Source organism: Pelophylax lessonae (genome assembly GCF_965119305.1).
Source record: "Pelophylax lessonae genome assembly, chromosome: 1".
Classification (NCBI taxonomy): Eukaryota; Metazoa; Chordata; class Amphibia; order Anura; family Ranidae; genus Pelophylax; species Pelophylax lessonae.
In genome coordinates, this window is record NC_138768.1 from 60,165,752 (window position 1) to 60,186,084 (window position 20,333).

Below are 20,333 nucleotides of genomic sequence, written 5' to 3' on the forward strand. Positions count from 1 at the left end.
CTTTCCACAACCTTTGAGTACATAGGCCATTTCATGTGCATCGAGATTATAATATGGTCCCAAGAGGCCAAATGGCTTTAGGGTCACCACTCCCAAGCTAAGTGTATTTGGATACTGAAAAAAGAAATTCAAGTTGCATCAGTTTAATTTCCCCAAGCATGATACAAGGTTGCATAGCACAGAATTATGTAACAAGATGCTAATTTTATTGAGAAACATGTTGAAGACTTATAGTAGTAATAATAAATCTACATGGTTTGAATCAAGTGGACTTTTTTAACCATCAGCAATATTTAATTGATTTTTAGTTGTTTTCTGAATTTGCATTTTAATTCAATTTTGTTGAGTTTTATATTAATTTAATTTTTTATTATAAAAAAATATATACAGGAAAAATTCATTCTCTGTTTCAGTCCGCTTCCTATCAGTGTAATTTACAACATAGCAATTGCACAGGAGTGTGTTTCCAATAACATTCCCCCCTGCTGTACTCTTTAGTCCCTCTTGCAAGCTGCTGTGTTATAAGATGTATGAGCTGTCGGAGGAACCACTGCATGTGGTGTGGGAGCAGATATTCAACTCACCTGGAAGTGTTGGACACTTACATTGGCCGGGGGTCAGCGAAGCGGCAGAGCTTCAACACATGGGCTGCCCACGTGTTATATCATCTTTACAGGCTGTCTTTTTTAACTCTCTGCCCTGCCGTCACTATTTGATTAAAAAAAAAATTGCAAAATACATATGTGGTACACGTGGTACCTGAATCTGTCATCTGATAGCAGCCTCTTATAATTCCCTGCACAGCTGCATTCTGGGAGAAAGGAGAGGCAGGACTACAAGCCACTTCGGCTCTACTACGCTGCAGACTGCTTTACTTCAAACAATGTGAGCTTCCTGTGAGGAGGAGAGAGCAGAGTAATGATGTTATCAGTGTGCAGCTGCTCATTCATTGTCCAATCACAGGCCGCGGTGTGTCGGGATTGGGCAGGTGGGTTGGGACTAGGATTCCGAACACCCCAGAGCCTATCTCTAGTCTGCAGAGAAGTCTCTGGGAATGTAGCACTGGGCTGTTCTGTCTACCAGGGGTGCATGCAGTTTAAGATTGAAAAGAATTACAAATCTTCTGGCAGGCAAAACAGTAAGCTCCAGTTCACACCATGGAAACACAATCCGGATTAGTTCCGGATGCTTTTCTTCATGTGAGTTTTTGATGGTTTTGTGGCACGTTTCCAGTGTGTTTTTGATGCTTTCCAGGTACATTTTTCCACCTCTTTTTTCTTCACCATTAAAAACCATATAATCTTCTATCCATGTGTTTTTGATGCAGAAAAAAACGCACTGGACTGCATTTGGTGGGAACTGGCCCTTAGTGTCTATAAACTTCAACAGTGTATTCAGTTTGCCTTGAGTTCAGTTCATATACATTTGTCCTCTGCACCCAACCAAGAAAAATGTGTACCATCCTGAAATTACTTGGCAAATGTCCCAGACTGGCCTGATCCATAATTAATTAATTAATAAATATTAACTCAAAATATATATATATATATTTTTTACTATTGTTTAAAATGTGAAACTACCACTAAATAAACTAAAATGCATGTATCAACCTATTTGGAAATTTGAAAAAAAAAATTGTGCCTTACCGAGAATATGGAACTGCCATAGGTGATGGTATTTTGGGTCAGTCCTGTAGTGTTATCATAGTAGCGAGCGCTGGTTATTATTATATTGTTAAACACTAATTTCTTTTCACCTAAAATGAAACAAATAATGCAACTATTGTAAATGTTATAGCAAGGAAATATTTTAAAGTGATCTGCATAAAAGGTAGATGTACAGTACTTTTTTTTTTAAGATGTGTGATAGAAGGAAGTATTGTATAGGGTAGGAATAGAGACCCCAGCCCTATAACCCCCTGAGAAGTCTCAGTCGATAAATGCAGAATCCCCATTGTATCCAGCTCAGCACAGAGGTGTCAAGTCAGCATATCCTTTAATATAGAGAAATGTGATCACCTGTTGCTTTCTGTGAAGTACAGTTACTGTACAAGTGAGCTTTGTATCTAATCTATAAGCATCTATTCTATAAGTATCTTATATATAAGAATTAGGTACCTATGGTATAAAGTATTCACTCTATAAATATCCTATTGATAAAAAAATTGTTAAGTACCTATTCTATATTTTATTATAACTTTTTATGTGACAACACTGAAGAAATGACACTTTGCTACAATGTAAAGTAGTGAGAGTAAAGCGTGTATAACAGTGTAAATTTGCTGTGAGATACTGTATAAGAATTATGTACCTAATTTGTAAGTACCAACTTGATAAGTATCTTATTTATGAGAATTGCTAGGTACCTATTCTATGAGTTTCTACTCTATAAGTATCTCATCTATGAGCATTAAATGCCTATTTTGTAAGTATATACTCTATAAGTATCTCATCTATAAGAATTAACCACTTGCCTACTGTGCACTTAAACACCCTTCCCATCCAGGCCAATTTTCAGCTTTCAGCGCTCTCACACTTTGAATGACAATTGCGCGGTCATGCTACACTGTACCCATATGAAATTTTTATCATTTTTTTCACACAAACAGAGCTTTCTTTTGGTGGTATTTAATCATCTCTGGGTTTTTTATTTTTTACAAAAAAAAAGAAAAAAGACAGAAAATTTTGAAAAAAAAAAAAAAGTTTTTCTTATTTTCTGCGAGTAAATTTTGAAAATAAATTTTTCTCCCTCACTGATGTGCGCTGATGAGGCGGCACTGATGGGCACTGATAGGCTGCACTGATGGGCACTGATGAGGTGGCACTTATGGGCACTGATGAGGTGGTACTTATGGGCACTGATGAGGAGGTACTAATATGCCGCACTGATGAGCACTGATAGGCGGCACTGATAGGCGGCACTGCTGGGCACTGAGAGGTGGCACTGCTGGGCACTGAGAGATGGCACTGCTGGGCACTGAGAGGTGGCACTGCTGGGCACTGAGAGGTGGCACTGCTGGGCACTGAGAGGCGGCACTGACGGGCGGCACTGATAGGCGGCACTGATGGGCACTGGCGGATGGCACTGATGGACACTGACGGGTGACAGTGATGAGCACTGACGGGCGGCACTGATGAGCACTGATGGGCAGCACCATCAGTGCCCACACTCAGTGCCCATAGTGCTGCCAGTCAGTGCTCATCAGTGCCTAGATGAGCAGGCACTGATGGGCACTGACTGGCAGCACTATGGGCACTGATTGTGGGCATTGATGGGGGCACTGATGGCGGGCACTGTGGGCACTGATGGTGGGGGCAGTGTGTGTGTTTTTTTACCTTCAGTAATCAGGGCACTGGTGATCAGTGCCCTGATTACATTTGTCTGTGTCCCCAGCGGCTGTCGGCTCCCCCTCCTTCCTCACACTGCAGTGTCTGTGTGAGGAAGGAGCGCCGGCGATGAGAGATGATCTCATATGTTTACATATGAGATCATCTCTCATTGGACGGCTTGATCACGTGGTGAATGGCCGCTGTGATTGGCCATTCACCACGATCTGTGATCGGCCGTGTCCAAGGGACACGGCCGACACAGATTCCCCCCGATGCGCGCTCGCAGGAGCGCGCGGGGGGGCGTGTCACTGGAGGCCGTTTAAAAACGGCCTCCCGAAAATTCGAGTCCGCGCTGCAGCCGTATATAGGCTGTAGCGCGGATGGGAAGGGGTTAAAGAGTAACTCCACTTTTGTTGAGAAAAAAAAAAAACATTCCCCTCTGGGTGATCTCTGTACATTGCAGGGATTTTAACAAAATTTTGTAGATTCCTACCTTTTGTTATTCTGAAGAAACATCTGTTGTTTTGTCTGTGTCCATGTGGAAAGTGAAATTAATGGGAGTGATTATTTTTTAATTATCAATGAGCAGCTGCACTTGCAGGGTTCTAATTAGGAGAGTGTCTGCATCCCTTTAGATGTGATTTCTCTTTTGGAGTATCTCACAAAAAATTTAATTTGTTGCTGCTGCCTGGTATCTTAGTGCAGACTTCTGGGAAAATCAGTGAGCCAATCACACAAGCAGGAAATTACATATCTGGGGGCATTCGGTACACCACCAGGTAACCATTGAATTGCATTTTACAGAAAATGACAGAGCTGCAGATTAACCTCCCCCCATCCGCGCTACAGCCTATATACGGCTGCAGCGCGGACTTGAATTTTCGGGAGGCCGTTTTTAAACGGCCTCCCAGTGACACGCGCTCCCGCGAGCGCGCAGCGGGGAAAATCTGTGTCGGCCGTGTCCAAGGGACACGGCCGATTACAGATCGTGGTGAATGGCCAATCACAGCGGCCATTCACCACGTGATCGGGCCGTCCAATGAGCGATGATCTCATATGTAAACATATGAGATCATCTCTCATCGCCGGCGCTCCTTCCTCACACAGAGCCTGCAGTGTGAGGAAGGAGGGGGAGCCTCACAGCGCCAGGGACACAGAGACATGTAATCAGGGCACTGATCACCAGTGCCCTGATTACTAAAAGGTAAAAACATACACACAGTGCCCCCCCATCAATGCCCACAGTGCCCACCATCAGTGCCCCCATCAATGCCCACAATCAGTGCCCATAGTGCTGCCAGTCAGTGCCCATCAGTGCCTGCTCATCTAGGCACTGATGAGCACTGACTGGCAGCACTATGGGCACTGAGTGTGGGCACTGATGGTGCTGCCCATCAGTGCCACCCTTCAGTGTCCAGTGCTATCCGCCAGTGCCCATCAGTGCCGCCTATCAGTCCCCATCAGTGCCGCCCGTCAGTGCCGCCTCTCAGTGCCCAGCAGTGCCACCTCTCAGTGCCACCTCTCAGTGCCCAGCAGTGCCACCTCTCAGTGCCCAGCAGTGCCGCCTATCAGTGCTCATCAGTGCCGCCTATCAGTGCTCATCAGTGCCGCCTATCAGTGCCGCCTATCAGTGCCGCCTATCAGTGCCGCCTGTCAGTGCTCATCAGTGCGTCATACTAGTACCTCCTCATCAGTGCCCATAAGTGTCACCTCATCAGTGCCCATAAGTGCCACCTCATCAGTGCCCATCAGTGCAGCCTATCAGTGCCCATCAGTGCCGCCTCATCAGCGCACATCAGTGAAGGAGAAAAATTTATTTTCAAAATTTTCTGTCTTTATTCTTTTTTTTGTAAAAAAATAAAAAACCCAGAGGTGATTAAATACCACCAAAAGAAAGCTCTATTTGTGTGAAAAAAATGATAAAAATTTCATATGGGTACAGTGTAGCATGACCGCGCAATTGTCATTCAAAGTGTGACAGCGCTGAAAGCTGAAAATTGGCCTGGATGGGAAGGGGGTTTAAGTGCACAGTAGGCAAGTGGTTAAAAACAAAAGGTAATTTTTTAATTACATTCAATTACAACATGACTGTAGTGTAGTAATTGTATATGCTATATTATTTTTTTCAAAATTAGTTTTTACCCAAGAAAGTGGAGTTATTCTTTAACCGGTTCCGGACCACCCACCGCCGATTTACTGTGGCAGGGCGGCCCTCCTGCGCTAAATGATGTAGGTCTACTTTGGTCGCGCGCCTGCAGCTAGGGGGCACCGACGGCACGCTCCCGCCCTCATTTGGCAGCGGGGGCTCCGATGCACGGGGCAGGCAGCTCCGATTGCCGCCTGGCACCCGCGATCACTCCCCGCTGAGAGTTATGTGGGGTGTGGGGTGTGATAATTACAGGGGCACACTGATGGGCACATTTTCTCTTAAGGGGAACACTGATGGGCACATGTTATGTTAAGGGGCACACTGATGGGAACATTTTATGTAAGGTTCACTCTAATAGGCACCACAAAATGTGCCCATCAGCGTGCCCTTTAACATAAAATGTGCACAACAGCGTGCCCCTTAACATAACATGTGCCCATCAGTGTTTCCCTGTAATTTTCACACCCCACATACCTTAAAGTAAGCAGGGAGCTTGAGCCAGCAGAGGTAACAAGCTGCAGGGGGCGAGAGCTGTGCCAGGAGTCTTGCTGTAGGGGGCAGGGCACGCATATCATTGGGGAACGTTGATGGGGCACATTTTATGTTAAGGGCCAGTCTGATGGGCACAACAAAATGTGCCCATCAGTATGTCCCTTAACATAAATTGCGCCCCTTAACTTAAAATAAGTGGCATGTTGATGGTCACATTTTAGGTTAAGGGGACATGCTGATGGGGACACTTGATGTAAAGGAGCACTTTGATGGGCACACCTGATGTGATGGGGACACCTGAAGTATGGAGCATTCTGATGGGAACACCTTATGTAAGGTGGCACTGTGATGGGGACACCTGATGTAAAGGAGCACTCTAATGGGCATACCTAACGTTAAAGGAGCACTCTGATGGGCACACCTAATAAAAAGGAGCACTCTGATGCGCACACCTAATGTGATGGGGATACCTGATGTAAAGGGGCACTCTGATGGGGACAAATAATGTAAAAGGGCACTCTGATGAACACACCTAATGGAAAGGGGCACTCTGATTGGCACACATGATGTAAAGGAGCACTCTGATGGGGGCAAATAATGTAAAGGGGCACTCTGATGAACACACCTAATGGAAAGGGGCACTCTGATTGGCACACCTGATGTAAGGGGCACTCTGATGGGCACACCTAATGTAAAGGAGCACATGGGGACACCTGATGTCAAGGGGCACTCTGATGGGGACAAATGATGTAAGGGGGCATTCTGATGGGAGACACCAGATATACATCTGTGGGCACTCTAAGGGGAATACCTGATGTAAAGGGGCACTCTAATGGGCACACCTAATGGAATGGGGCACTCTGATGGCACACCTGAGGTGATGAGGACAACTGATGTAAAGAGGCACTCTGATAACAGCACCTAATGTAAGGGGCAGTCTGGTGGGGACAAATGATGTAAGGGGGTGCACTGATGGGAGACACTAGATGTAAGGGGGCCTTCTCAGGAAGAAACCTGATGTAAGTAGACACTCTGAAGGGAATACCTGATGTAAGGGGGCACTCTGATGGGGACCCCTGGTATAAGGAGGTACCATGACAGTGGAAACTGGTTTATGGGGGTAGTCTGATGGGGGCACCCTATGTATTGAATTACTCTGGTAGGGGCACCTGATGTAAGGGGGAAACACTATTGGGGATGTTTACATTTACAGAGTATTACCAGAGTGTGTGAAGGAAACAGTAAGAAAAGCACCAGAGAGCACGGTTTGCGCCAAAAAAGGAAAGCCTTCTGATCCGGACCTCGGCGGGGAAAAAACTTTAGTGACCGGACCTCCTTGAATTTTAATTCACTACCCCTGACATAGACAATGCTGCTGTCCAAACCTATCTCTGTTGCCCCTCCATCCAGAATAGAGACACCCTAAGACAGGAAGTGTGTTAGTGACCGAAGTACCAGGTGAAAATAAAGAAAAAAAGGCCTAAAAATGAAAACGAATGCAGCCACTACATTAAGGATTGGAGAACTGCAATATATTACATTTTTGTTATTGGGTTTATTACTGCTTTGAATATCTATCTTATTCTGTATGCATGGATGTTGCATAGTTTCACTTCTCTTGTCCTGTTTTCTGTGTGTAATTATCAGTATCTGTTCTTATTCTGTATGTATGGACCCTGCACAGACCCACTTCTCTTGTCCTGTATACTGGGTCATTCAGTAATTACAACAGTTCAGTACTAGCCCATCTTACCTTCCATGTCCAAAAAATATTTCCAGACTATGTTAGGTGGAGACTGGGGGTATGCTCCTTGGACGGAACCCAGAGTAATTATTTGAGGTTCAGAAATGTTACGTTTCAAAGCTTGAATGACATCCAATCCAGACAAGGGCTATAAAGACACAAATGAACAAAATTCTATATTAACAGTAACATTTTTTGTGTTTTTTAATTATTTTTTTCTATTTTGACATTGGGCTGCACTGCCTGTAGGAAGGGGATAACCTATCCTCTTGTTCAAAAGCAAGAAATCAGCGCTCTCCTCTTCAGATGAACCACTCTAGCTATTTCAATGCGGGAGACACAACTACAAATTCTAAAAAAACGCAAGTGCATAAAAACCAGTGGGTAAATCTGAAATCAGTATTCCTAAAAGGTCAGTTCACAATTGGGGATAATATAAATCCAATAATTCATCCAATCTTCATAAAAAAAACTCAAAAACAATTCAGAAGACGTAAAGGTGTAGCAGCTGATAATGGAAAAAAATAAATCAAAGTGAAATTCTATTAAAAACGATGTGGAAGATTGTGAGTGTAGTGAAATGTATAAATATTGGTTTCCCAAACTAATGCAAAAAAGTGCTGGGATGATGTTCAATATAGTTAAGTAAAGTGATCTGTGTCAGTGTAGAACATATATTGATGTGCAAATCTAAAGACAATATTCAGTGGTAAACATATAATAATAAATATAGAACAAAAATCTAAAAAGACAATGAATAATGATCAATGTGGCATTAAAAAATCATACATAAATAAGTAAATTACAAAGTGCAATGGTGCTACATAAAGTGCATAATGTCCATAATTCCTTTGGAAAGAAATGTTTTTAAAGTGACTGAAGTTCAGAGTGCTCAGGAAATTCCCAAAAAAGGAAGAAATCCGAGTGAGTAAACAGGGTGCATTCAAACTTCCAATTATAGCCCAGCAAATGTGCACAGGTGAGCACGCAATCCAACACCGAGTGCAGTGGCCGCTCACCTCCACAACACTCGGAATGAGGGTTTATATGAAGTGTTTATTCACTCCTCTCCAACCTCTCAATTATCAGCAAAGAATTCGGTCTCCAATGCTTTAAACCCAGTATTGTAGGCAGAAATCTGGTAATCCCGGCTTAGATGAATACAAATCTCTCTCCGTACATCTATCAGGTGCTCAAGGAATAGAAACTCTCATAGTGTAGCATTTCAGGGTATACATTTATTGCATCAAAGATACTAAACACTTACTAGACAGTGATGGTAAGTCAGCAGAACAGTAATGCGGCGAGTTCCGATGCTTCCGGTCTCGGCCGAAGACCGGAAGTGACGTCGACACGGCTTGTCCCTGGCGCGTTGCGCTACAACAGCCCGTAGCTTTTTCAAAGCTTTTACCCCTTTGAAAAATCTATGGGCTGTTGTAGCGCAACGTGTCAGGGACAAGCCGTGTCGACGTCACTTCCGGTCTTCGGCCGAGACCGGAAGCATCGGAACTCGCCGCATCGGCGGCTGCTGCATTACTGTTCTGCTGACTTACCATCACTGTCTAGTAAGTGTTTAGTATCTTTGATGCAATAAACGTATACCCTGAAATGCTACACTATGAGAGTTTCTATTCCTTGAGCACCTGATAGATGTACGGAGAAAGATTTGTATTCATCTAAGCCGGGATTACCAGATTTCTGCCTACAATACTGGGTTTAAAGCATTGGAGACCGAATTCTTTGCTGATAATTGAGAGGTTGGAGAGGAGTGAATAAACACTTCATATAAACGCTCATTCCGAGTGTTGTGGAGGTGAGCGGCCACTGCACTCAGTGTTGGATTGCGTGCTCACCTGTGCACATTTGCTGGGCTATAATTGGAAGTTTGAATGCACCCTGTTTACTCACTCGGATTTCTTCCTTTTTTGGGAATTTCCTGAGCACTCTGCACTTCAGTCACTTTAAAAACATTTCTTTCCAAAGGAATTATGGACATTATGCACTTTATGTAGCACCATTGCACTTTGTAATTTACTTATTTATGTATGATTTTTTAATGCCACATTGATCTATATTCATTGTCTTTTTAGATTTTTGTTCTATATTTATTATTATATGTTTACCACTGAATATTGTCTTTAGATTTGCACATCAATATATGTTCTACACTGACACAGATCACTTTACTTAACTATATTGAACATCATCCCAGCACTTTTTTGCATTAGTTTGGGAAACCAATATTTATACATTTCACTACACTCACAATCTTCCACATCGTTTTTAATAGAATTTCACTTTGATTTATTTTTTTCCATTATCAGCTGCTACACCTTTACGTCTTCTGAATTGTTTTTGAGTTTTTTTTATGAAGATTGGATGAATTATTGGATTTATATTATCCCCAATTGTGAACTGACCTTTTAGGAATACTGATTTCAGATTTACCCACTGGTTTTTATGCACTTGCGTTTTTTTAGAATTTGTAGTTGTGTCTCCCGCATTGAAATAGCTAGAGTGGTTCATCTGAAGAGGAGAGCGCTGATTTCTTGCTTTTGAATATTATTTGGATATGTGGTGACACTGCCAAATCAGCAGCCTTCTCTGTGGTGTCCTACTATTGTCTTCAAATAGTTCATTTAGAGTGTCGTTTACCTCGTTTTAGCGCATAAGTTTTGTTGTATTAACCTATCCTCTTGGTTTAGGCTCTCCTTACAAGAAATGACCTTTTAACACCCCCCTATATTGGGTGGCTGGAGTCCTGTGGATGATACAGGTTCACATGTGCGTTGGGGTGATTGCGGTAGCAAGAAGCTGATCCCTGGATAGTTCTATATTACTGTAGGTCCTAACAAAGCTATGACTATGATGGACAACCTACACGCCCATAAATATCATTGTTGAGAGACTGCTTAAAGAAACTCAGTTAAAGAGTAAATAGCATCAATTGTATTCAGGGATGGCACGGAGCAGCGATGCAAAATTTCTGCTTGGGGTTTGCCCTGAACCAATCATTGAAGTGGACAATCTTTGGGATGTATTCACCATACACCATCAAACCTGACATTTCCAAAGAGCAAAATGTGATAAAATTGATGGCAAAATGATAACTCCCGGCAGTTTCATTCTGTTTTGAATAAAATGGCCAGGGTTTCCCCTCATCAATACCAGACTTTTCAAGTCTAGTATGCATTTTTATTTTGGGTTCCCTCCCAAACAATTCACCTTAGATTTTTGATAAGGACAAGGGCCTATTCACCACCACTCTGGCCTGGTGTTTGTGGGGGGTCTGTGTACAGGGGGGTTATCAGAATCGGAAAGCCCTGTTTAACTATAAAGGCGCTCCCAGATATTGCCCCCCCCCCCTCCATTGTGATGAGTAAGGGGTAAAAACAATTAGCAAAATGTAAATAAAAACATAAACACCATTTTTGACAAGTTAGGAATGAAAAAATATGTCCCACAATGCACATCCAACATCAATCATGTCATCCACTCATGTACATCCTTGTCAATTATGATGCAAACTGACCTGCCAAAATAAAAAAAAAAAAGCTGTCCCCTTACTCCTGTTGAATGACAGGAGGTGGGGTCTCCTGATTACATCATTGACTATTTTTTTTGGGGGGGGGGGTTGTGTGGGGTCCCCTTTAAGATAATACCAGACCTGAAGGGCCTGGTATGAATTGGGGGGGAACGCCCATATAGTTTTTTGGGTTTTTTTTATCCCCAGCTCCTTTGCTTACATGACCGGCCATGTAAGTGAATGAGGCTGTTGGCACCACTGGTTGTTTAGGACTTAGTGGTACCTGAACCTGCCAACATGTTAATAAGTATTGAAGGAAAGAACATGTAATGTATAATAGCAGTAAAATGACTACTTTTTAGCTGACTGCTAAGTTAAATCCATAATAATAATGGGACCCATGGATCCCAACTATCTTTTCAAACCCCCAGTGTTATGCAAACAGACTTTCAGCAAGTTTACATTTGCATACAGTTTTCGTTGGTCTTCAGAGGAAATTTAAGATAGCAGAGAAGTGTAAAAAAAAGTAGATACTGGCTTATGCTGCCAACTCTACTGTATTTTTATTAGAATAAGAATCCCAATTTTTTTTAATTTTCTAAACATTATATCTACCGTGTATTTTACAAAATCAGCTTTCTGAAAATCATGCTTTTAACCACTCCATAACAGCAGAAATATACATTACAAATATATACACATGACCTGCCAAAAAGTGATTGGAGGTTTGCCTAAATTTTCTTTGACGCCAGTAACTCTACCTTCTCTGCCTCTTAAATATGTTATAATGTTGTAAGCAATAAAACCTGAGAAAACATGTTTATCATTGAATAATGTGAAGGCAAAAATCAGTGTGCCAGCTTAGTACTGGTAAGTGAGGATCATTACCAAGTATTAAATCATGATATTATTATCATCAATGTCTGAATTTTCAAATTGATGAATTCACAATGTTTTGCATAATAGGCTGCATGTTGCTTGCTGGTAATATTATACTGATTGATGGTTGTTTTTTTCTTTGTTTTTTTTTTATATATACTGCTTATTGTTTGCTGGTTTTGTTATATTAATTGCTGCTTGCTAATATTGTGATGCTGATTGTTGCTTGCTGGTTTTATACTGCCTGTGTCTTGCTGGTTTTGTTATACTGCTTATCGCTTACTGGTTTTCTTAGTTTTCTTATACTTATTGTTGCTTGTGGATTTTGTGATGCTGATTGTTGCTTTTAGATTGTTGCTGTTTTTGTGATACTGCTTGTTGCTTGCTGGTTTTCTTGTACTGCTTGTTGCTTGCTGTATTTGTGGTACTGCTTGATGCTTGCTGGTTTTGTTTTCTAAAAGTGATTGTAACACTTTATTAAAAAAAAAAAAATAACAAACGTGTCATACTTACCTGCTCTGTATAATGGTTTCGCACAGAGCAGCCCCTCCTCCTCTTCTGGGGTCCCCTGCCAGCATTCCTGCCTCCTCCCCCCCCCCCACCAAGTGCCCCCATAGAAAAATACTTTCTATGGGGATTCTCAAGCGGGCTTGCTCTTGAGCCACCCTGTCTGCGTCTATTGACACAGACAGGGTGGCTTGCCCCACCCGCCCCTTGTCCCAGAATTTGATATCAGTGGGAGCCCATGGCTCCCAATATTAACAATCTGCCCATTCAGGAGAGAGAGCGGCTGTTCTCATGCACATCAGTGGATCGAAACCGGGCTCAGGTAAGCATAAGCTTTGATCCTGTGATGCAATAGATTACTGAATGGCCTGATATGATCTAATCAATTGCCCTATATATATAGATAGTGATCAATATAGGGTAAACGCAACTGACCAATAGATACTCAATGGCCTGATATGATCTAATCAATAGCCCTATATATATATAGATAGAGATCAATATAGGGTATATGCAACTGACCGATAGATACTCAATGGCCTGATATGATCTAAACAATATAGATAGATAGATAGATAGATAGATAGATAGATAGATAGATAGATAGATAGATAGATAGATAGATAGATAGATAGATAGATAGATAGATAGATAGATAGATAGATAGATAGATAGAGATCAATATAGGGTATACGCAACTGAAAGATAGATACTCAATGACCTGATATGATCTAATCAATAGCCCTATATATAGATAGAGATCAATATGGGGTATACGCAACTGAAAGATAGATACTCAATGACCTGATATGATCTAATATTGATCTCTATCTATATATATTGGCCTATTGATTAGATCATATCAGGCTATGGGGTATTGGTCAGTTGCGTATACCCTATATTGATATCTATCCACATCATGTCCGAAAGGCCAACAAACATAGGCAGATGCTCACAGGCCACTAAAAGAGGGCAAGCGGCCTCTGTGTCCACAGTGAAAAGTGGTGGTCACAGTCGACATGGTGCATCCTCTGCAGGCGGGGCACGCCCATCCTTTATTTCCGGTGCTGCCCGTGTTATTTAGCCACAACATGGGGAAGAGTTGGTGGAGTGGATAAATAAACTGTCCTCATCCACCTCGTCCTCTGAAACCCACGCTCACAGTAGTTTGCCTTCCAACGCAGCTGCCAAAGCGGCCCGTTCCACAGGCTCCTTCTCCACAGCTGCTCCTTCTGTCGCCCCACCATCATGCATGGAGGAGTCACCTGAATTATTCTATCATAGTGTCAGTGACATGCTGCTGGAGGATGCGCAGCAAATTTGAAAGCTGTGATGTTTGTTCGCAGGTTGATGAATTTTGAGAGCCTAGAGAGAGGAGGTGACAATGATGGACAAGAAACTAGCAGTCATGTTGCCACAGCTGCAGCATACTGCCAAGTTTGCTCCAGTGATAAGGAGGGAGGGGATGATGAGGTCACTGACTGTACTTGGGTGCCTGACAGGATAGAGGAGGAGGAGGGGGAGGAGAAGGAGGAGGCACAACTCCAACGAGGCAGGATGTGCTCCAGGGGCCGCCATAGGAGTAGCCAACCTATTGCATCACAGCACAGAGCTCCACAGGTGCTGCAAACTCCCTGTGGACTTCCAAAAGTTCATTAGTGTTGGCTTTTTTTAAGCACATGTGCAGTAGATGGCAGCTTTGCTGTTTGCAACATCTGTCTGAAGCGGATCAATGGCCAGAACACCAGCCGCTTGGGCACCACATGCTTGACAAGGCATATGACGACCTGCCATGCCGTCCATTGGTAATGGCACCTGAAAAGAGCCACAAGATCAAAACAAGCATACTGCACCTTGCTCCTCATCTGGGATCTCTAACCATATACCTAATGTCTTCTCAAATACCTTCTCAAATACCTGCATTGAGAGGGATGATGGTATAGCAATGAGTGCCATAAAGACTTGCACCCAATCTGCTAGCAGTACACCACCACTTGATTTGAGCAGTAGGCAAATTTCACTTCCCCAGTTGCTGAACCGTAGAAAGAAATACTGTCCCAGCCATCCACATGCTCAGCATCCTAATGCTAGCTTGGCCCAATTGCTAGCATTACAATTGCTGTCTTTTCATCTGGTAGACTCTGCTCCCTTTCACAAATTTGTGGAATGTGCTGTACCACAGTGGCAGGTACCAAAAAGGCATTTCTTTTCGCGTAAGGCCATTCCGGCTCTCTACCGTCATGTGGAAGGTAGAGTTTTGGCCTCGTTGGACAGAGCAGTCAGCAGGAAGGTTCACATTACTGCTGACTCTTGGTACAGCAGGCATGGACAGGGACGTTACATTTCTTTCACGGTGCACTGGGTAATTCTGCTGGCAGCTGGGAAGGATGTAGGATAGGGTTCTGTGTTGCAGCTTGTTTTGCCACTACGCTGGTGCTGGTTGAACCACATCTGGCTACTCCACCACCTCCTCCTCCTTTCTTCTTCTTCTTCCATGTCCTCTTCTGCTCAATTGTCCTCTGAAGCAGCAGTTCTCCCTAAGCGTTCAAGGGCCTACACAAGCAGTCAGGCTAAAAGATACCACACCGTGTTTCAGTTGGTCTGTCTAGGGGATAGGAGTCACACTGGGGCAGAGATACCCCAGGAGCAGCTTTAGCCCACAGTATGAAAGATGAGTGTTCGGAACAACCTTCCATTTGCTTCTACATTTTGTTGATTTTGTGTTTTCTTTATACTGCATGCTACTTTACTGGTGGACAGATTCACCAAAGGACTCCTGTGCACCAGTCTACTTTTTTACAAATTCTGGCCAAGTAAAAATACCTACTCATAGCTATTCACTCTATGTTGATTGACAGCTAGACAGACATGAGCCATGTATAGCTCCTACAGCACCCATCTGATCCACGTATAATAAAAATGGACTCCAGAGTCCAAAAGAATCCTTGTGCAGCTGCATTGGATGCACAGCTGGTATGTTTTCCACATATGGTTTACTGGTTTTATGCAAAGAGATCAAAAGGTCTTGACAGAACAGTGTTTAGATACACATAAGACATTAAATATTCAGAATAAAGCTTGATATTTTTTAGAAACCTAATTTCTGTGTAAAGAGTATAAATAAATGTATATATACATTGGGAAAGCCAACTATTATAGTTGTACAATTGTTGATAGGTTGCTTACCCTCTCTGTTTGTCCTGGTGACCATTGTCACGCACCTTATCTTTCACAAAGACTCCCTGACTGAGTGCAACCTCTTCTGTTTATGGACAAAACCTACCTGTCTCCAATGGGACTCCTCCATTGGGTTACCTGTAGAGTTGAGCGGACACCTGGATGTCCGTGTTCGGCGGGTTCTGCCGAACATGAAAAAAAAGTCCGGGTCCGTGTCCCGGACTTTTTCCGAACTTTACCCGGACACCGAACCCCATTGAAGTCAATGAGGACCCGAACTTTCAGGCACTAAAATGGCTCTAAAAACCAATGGAAAGGGCTAGAGTGCTGCAAATGGCAGCAAAATGTAGTTAAGAGCATGACAAGTGCTCTGCAAACAAATGTGGATAGGGAAATAACTTAAAACAACAAAAAAAAAAACAGAAAATATAAAAAACAATAGGAGGGAGGTTGAAGTGGCGGTGGATGTGGCGGTGTAGGTGGAAGCGGCGGTGGAGGGGGACGATGTAGCCAACACTGCTTTTTTTTAGTCATTTAAAATTAGGGTACACCCCAAAAGAGTGAGAAAGATCAAAAATATAACAATGACTGGGTAAGGTCGGTATCCATCTCTATTCTATTCTGTACAAGGTACGGAAAAGTCCTGTGGGATCCATGCCTGGTTCATTTTAATGAATGTGAGCTTGTCCACATTGTCTCTGGACAGGCGGCTGCGCTTGTCTGTGATAACGCCCCCAGCCGTGCTAAATACACGTTCAGATAATACACTGGCTGCAGGGCACGCCAGCACCTCCAAGGCGTAAAGGGCAAGCTCAGGCCATGTACCCAATTTGGAGACCCAGAAGTTGAAGGGGGCAGACCCGTCATTCACTACATGTAGGCGTGTGCACACATACTGCTCCACCATGTTGGTGAAATGCTGCCTCCTGCTAAGACGTTCCATATGACCTGCTGGTGCTGCTGTTTGTTGTGGTGTGCTGACAAAGCTTTTCCACATTTCGGCCATGCTAACCCTGCCTTCTGAGGTGCTGGCGGTGCCCCGGTTGCGTTGGCGACCTCTTCCTCCTCCTCCTCTGCCTTGGCCTTGTGCTTCTACTGTGGCCCCGCTGTCAGGTGGGAATGCCAGCAGCATCGCGTCTACCAGCGTGCGCTTGTACTCGCGCATCTTGTGATCACGCTCCAGTGAGTGAATTAAGGACGATACGTTGTCCTTGTAACTGGGATCCAGCAGCGTGGCCACCCAGTAATCAGCACAAGTTAGAATGTGGGCAACTCGGCGGTCGTTGTGGAGACACTGCAGCATGTAATCGCTCATGTGTGCCAGGCTGCCCAGAGGCAACGAAAGGCTGTCCTCTGTGGGAGGTGTATCGTCTGTGTCCTCTGTATCCCCCCAGCCACGCACCAGTGATGGCCATGAGCTGGCCTGGGTGCCACCCTGCTGTGAACATGGTTCCATCTCCTCCTCCTCATCCTCCTCATCCTCCAGAACTGTGCCCCTGCTGGACAATTGTGTACCTGGCGTTTGTGGGTGCAGGAACCCACCCTCGGAGCCACTTGTGAATGACTGCCCTGAAAGCCTTGGAAATGATCCCTCTTCCTCCTCCTCCTGTGCCACATCCTCTTCCATCATCGCCCGAATAGTTTTTTCAAGGAGGCATAGAAGTGGGATAGTTAAGCTGACAACGGCGTCATCGGCACTGGCCATGTTGGTGGAGCACTCAAAACAGCGCAACAAGGCACACAGGTCTCGCATGGAGGCCCAGTTATTGGTGTTGAAGTGGTGCTGTTCCGCAGAGCGACTCACGCGTGCGTGCTGCAGCTGAAACTCCACTATGGCCTGCTGCTGCTCGCACAGTCTTTCCAGCATGTGCAAGGTGGAGTTCCACCTTGTGGGCACGTCACATATGAGGCGGTGAGCGGGAAGGCCGGAGTTACGCTGCAGCGCTGACAGGCAAGCAGCAGCAGGGTGAGAACGCCGAAAGTGCGCACAGACGGCCCGCACTTTCTGCAGCAGCTCTGACATATCGGGGTAATTTTTAAGGAACCTCTGCACCACCAAATTCAGCACATGCGCCAGGCAAGGGATGTGCGTCAAACTGGCTAGGCCCAGAGCTGCTATGAGATTTCGCTCGTTATCGCACACCACCAGGCCGGGCTTGAGGCTCGCTGGCAGCAACCACTCATCGGTCTGCTGTTCCATGCTCCTCCACAACTCCTGCGCAGTGTGTGGTTTTTTCCCCCAAACAGGCAAGTTTTAAAACTGCCTGCTGTCGTTTACCCCTGGCTGTGCTGAAGTTGGTGGTAAAGGTGTTACGCTGACGGGATGAGGAGGCGGTAGAGGATGAGGAAGCGGAGTAGGAGGAGTTAGGAACAGGAGGCAAACTGAAGCGCCCTGCAATCCTCGGTGGTGGAAGGACATGCGCCAAATTGCTATCCGCCTCAGGCCCATCCGCCACTGCATTTACCCAGTGTGCCGAGATATAACGCCCCTGACCGTGCTTACTGGTCCATGTATCGGTAGTTAGGTGGACCTTGCCACAGATGGCGTTGTGCAATGCACACCTGTTTTTTTCCCCCACTTGGCTGTGCAGGGAAGGGATGGCTTGCCTGGAAAAGTAGTCGCGGCTGGGAACGACGTACTGTGGGACAGCCACCGACATAAGGCTTTTAAAACTGTGCGTCTCCACCAGACGGAATGACAGCATTTCAAAGGCCAAGAATTTTGAAATGCTGGCATTCAGGGCCAGGGATCGCAGGTGGGTAGGGGGGTACTTCCTCTTCCTCTGAAGTGTTTGGGGCGATGGAAAGCTGAACGCTTCCACGGGACATTGTGGAGATGGTTGGTGACCCAGGTGGTGGTGTTGCTGACAGATCGTCTGTTTGCGGGGTGGCAGGTGCCGGTATCACTACAGAGGTGGATGAAGAGGCCGAGACTGCAGCGGAAAGAGGAAGCAGGAGGAGCCAGAGACCTTTCTTGGTTTTGAAGGTGTATACTCCACTGCAGCTCGTGCTTTGCACTTAGATGCCTGATCATACAGGTTGTGCTCAGGTTGAGAAGGTTTATGCCTCGCTTCAGGCTCTGATTGCACAGGGTGCAAACCACTGGTGTCCTGTCATCAGCACATTGTCTGAAGAACTTAAAAGCTAGAGAACTCCTTTGAGCTGGCTTTGGTGCACTCGGTCCCTTGATGCGTTGGGCAGTAGCAGGCGTAGTGTCTAGGGCACGGCCGCTCCGCTTCTGCACCTTTCTCCCTCTTCTGCTGTGCTGGTGTCTCTGTGCGACCACCGCCTCTTCCTCCAAACTATTTAGGTCACCTGCATGACCTTCATTCCATGTGGGGTCGAGGACCTCATCGTCCTCCACATCATCTTCCACCCAGTCTTCACCCCTGCCCTCCTTGTCGGTCTCCACAATTCTGAGTGCCGCAGCAGTTGGCACCTGCGTTTCGTCATCATCGGAGACATGCTGCGATGGTCCTTCCATGTACTCATCTTGAGAAATAAGTGGTTGGGCATCGCTGCACTCAATCTCTTCCACTTCTGGGGCAGGGCTAGGTGGATGGCCCTGGGAAACCTTGCTGACAGAGTCAGCAAAAAGAAGAAGAGACTGCTGCATGACTTGGGGCTCAGACTGCTTGCCTGATTTGCAAGGGGGTGAGGTGAAAGACGGTTGGACATCGGCTGCAGGTGCCAACTCTGACCTTTCTGCAGTAGACTGGGTGGGAGACAATGTGAAGGAACTGGAGGCACTGTCAGCAGCAAACCAATCTACTATTGCCTCTACTTGTTCTTGCCTCAACACTTGTAGAGGCGCATGATGCCCTACCAAATACTGCTGCAGGTTCTGTCGCCTACTCACACTTGAGGAAGGTGTTTCACTTGTGCGTGTACCTGGCACAGATCGACCACGTCCTCTCCTTGCAACAGGAGCTCTACCAGCAGCACCACGACCCAGGCCACGGCCCCTATTTGACGTTCTCCTCATATTTCTGTAATTTATGATCTTGCCCTAGAAAGGTGTTTATTGAATAGCGGAACAAAACAACAACAGTATCGCACGGGTGTATCTCACAGTCAGATATGCAAACTATGCCGCAATTTAATTTTTTTTACCCCAAAATGTTGTTTATTAAATAGCGGAATTGAAAAACAGTATACAAATACAACGGGTTTATCTCACAGTCAAATATGCAAAGTATGCCACAATTTAATTTTTTTCACCCCAAAAGGGTGTATATTGAATAGCGGAATAGAAAAAAGGATATAAAACGGTGTATCTCACAGGTACAAACACAGACTAGGCCCCAATTACAATTTTTTGTACCCTAAAGGGAGGATGAGGATGAGGAAGAGGAGTAGGAGGAGTTCGGAACAGGAGGCAAACTGAAGCGCCCTGCAATCCTCGGCGGTGGAAGGAGATGCGCCAAACAAATTTAAAAGGTGTATCTCACACGTACCGATACAGACTATGCCGTAATTTAATTTTTTACACTCCAAAAGGGTGTATATTGAATAGCGGAATAGAAAAAA

The 20,333-nt window shown here is 44.7% G+C and overlaps 1 protein-coding gene across 1 annotated transcript in view; it reads right to left on the reverse strand.

Moving 5' to 3' along the window:
• The window catches only part of LOC309569826 (uncharacterized protein), a gene marked incomplete at both ends in the record, with an annotated part of 96,859 nt that overhangs the window by 39,914 nt on the left and 36,612 nt on the right, over positions 1-20,333 (reverse strand). Inside the window, 3 exons of the mRNA XM_082275829.1 lie at positions 1-114; positions 1,647-1,756; positions 7,724-7,862. Coding sequence (XP_082131955.1) covers positions 1-114; positions 1,647-1,756; positions 7,724-7,862 — 363 coding nt within the window. The remainder of the gene's footprint in view (positions 115-1,646; positions 1,757-7,723; positions 7,863-20,333) is intronic.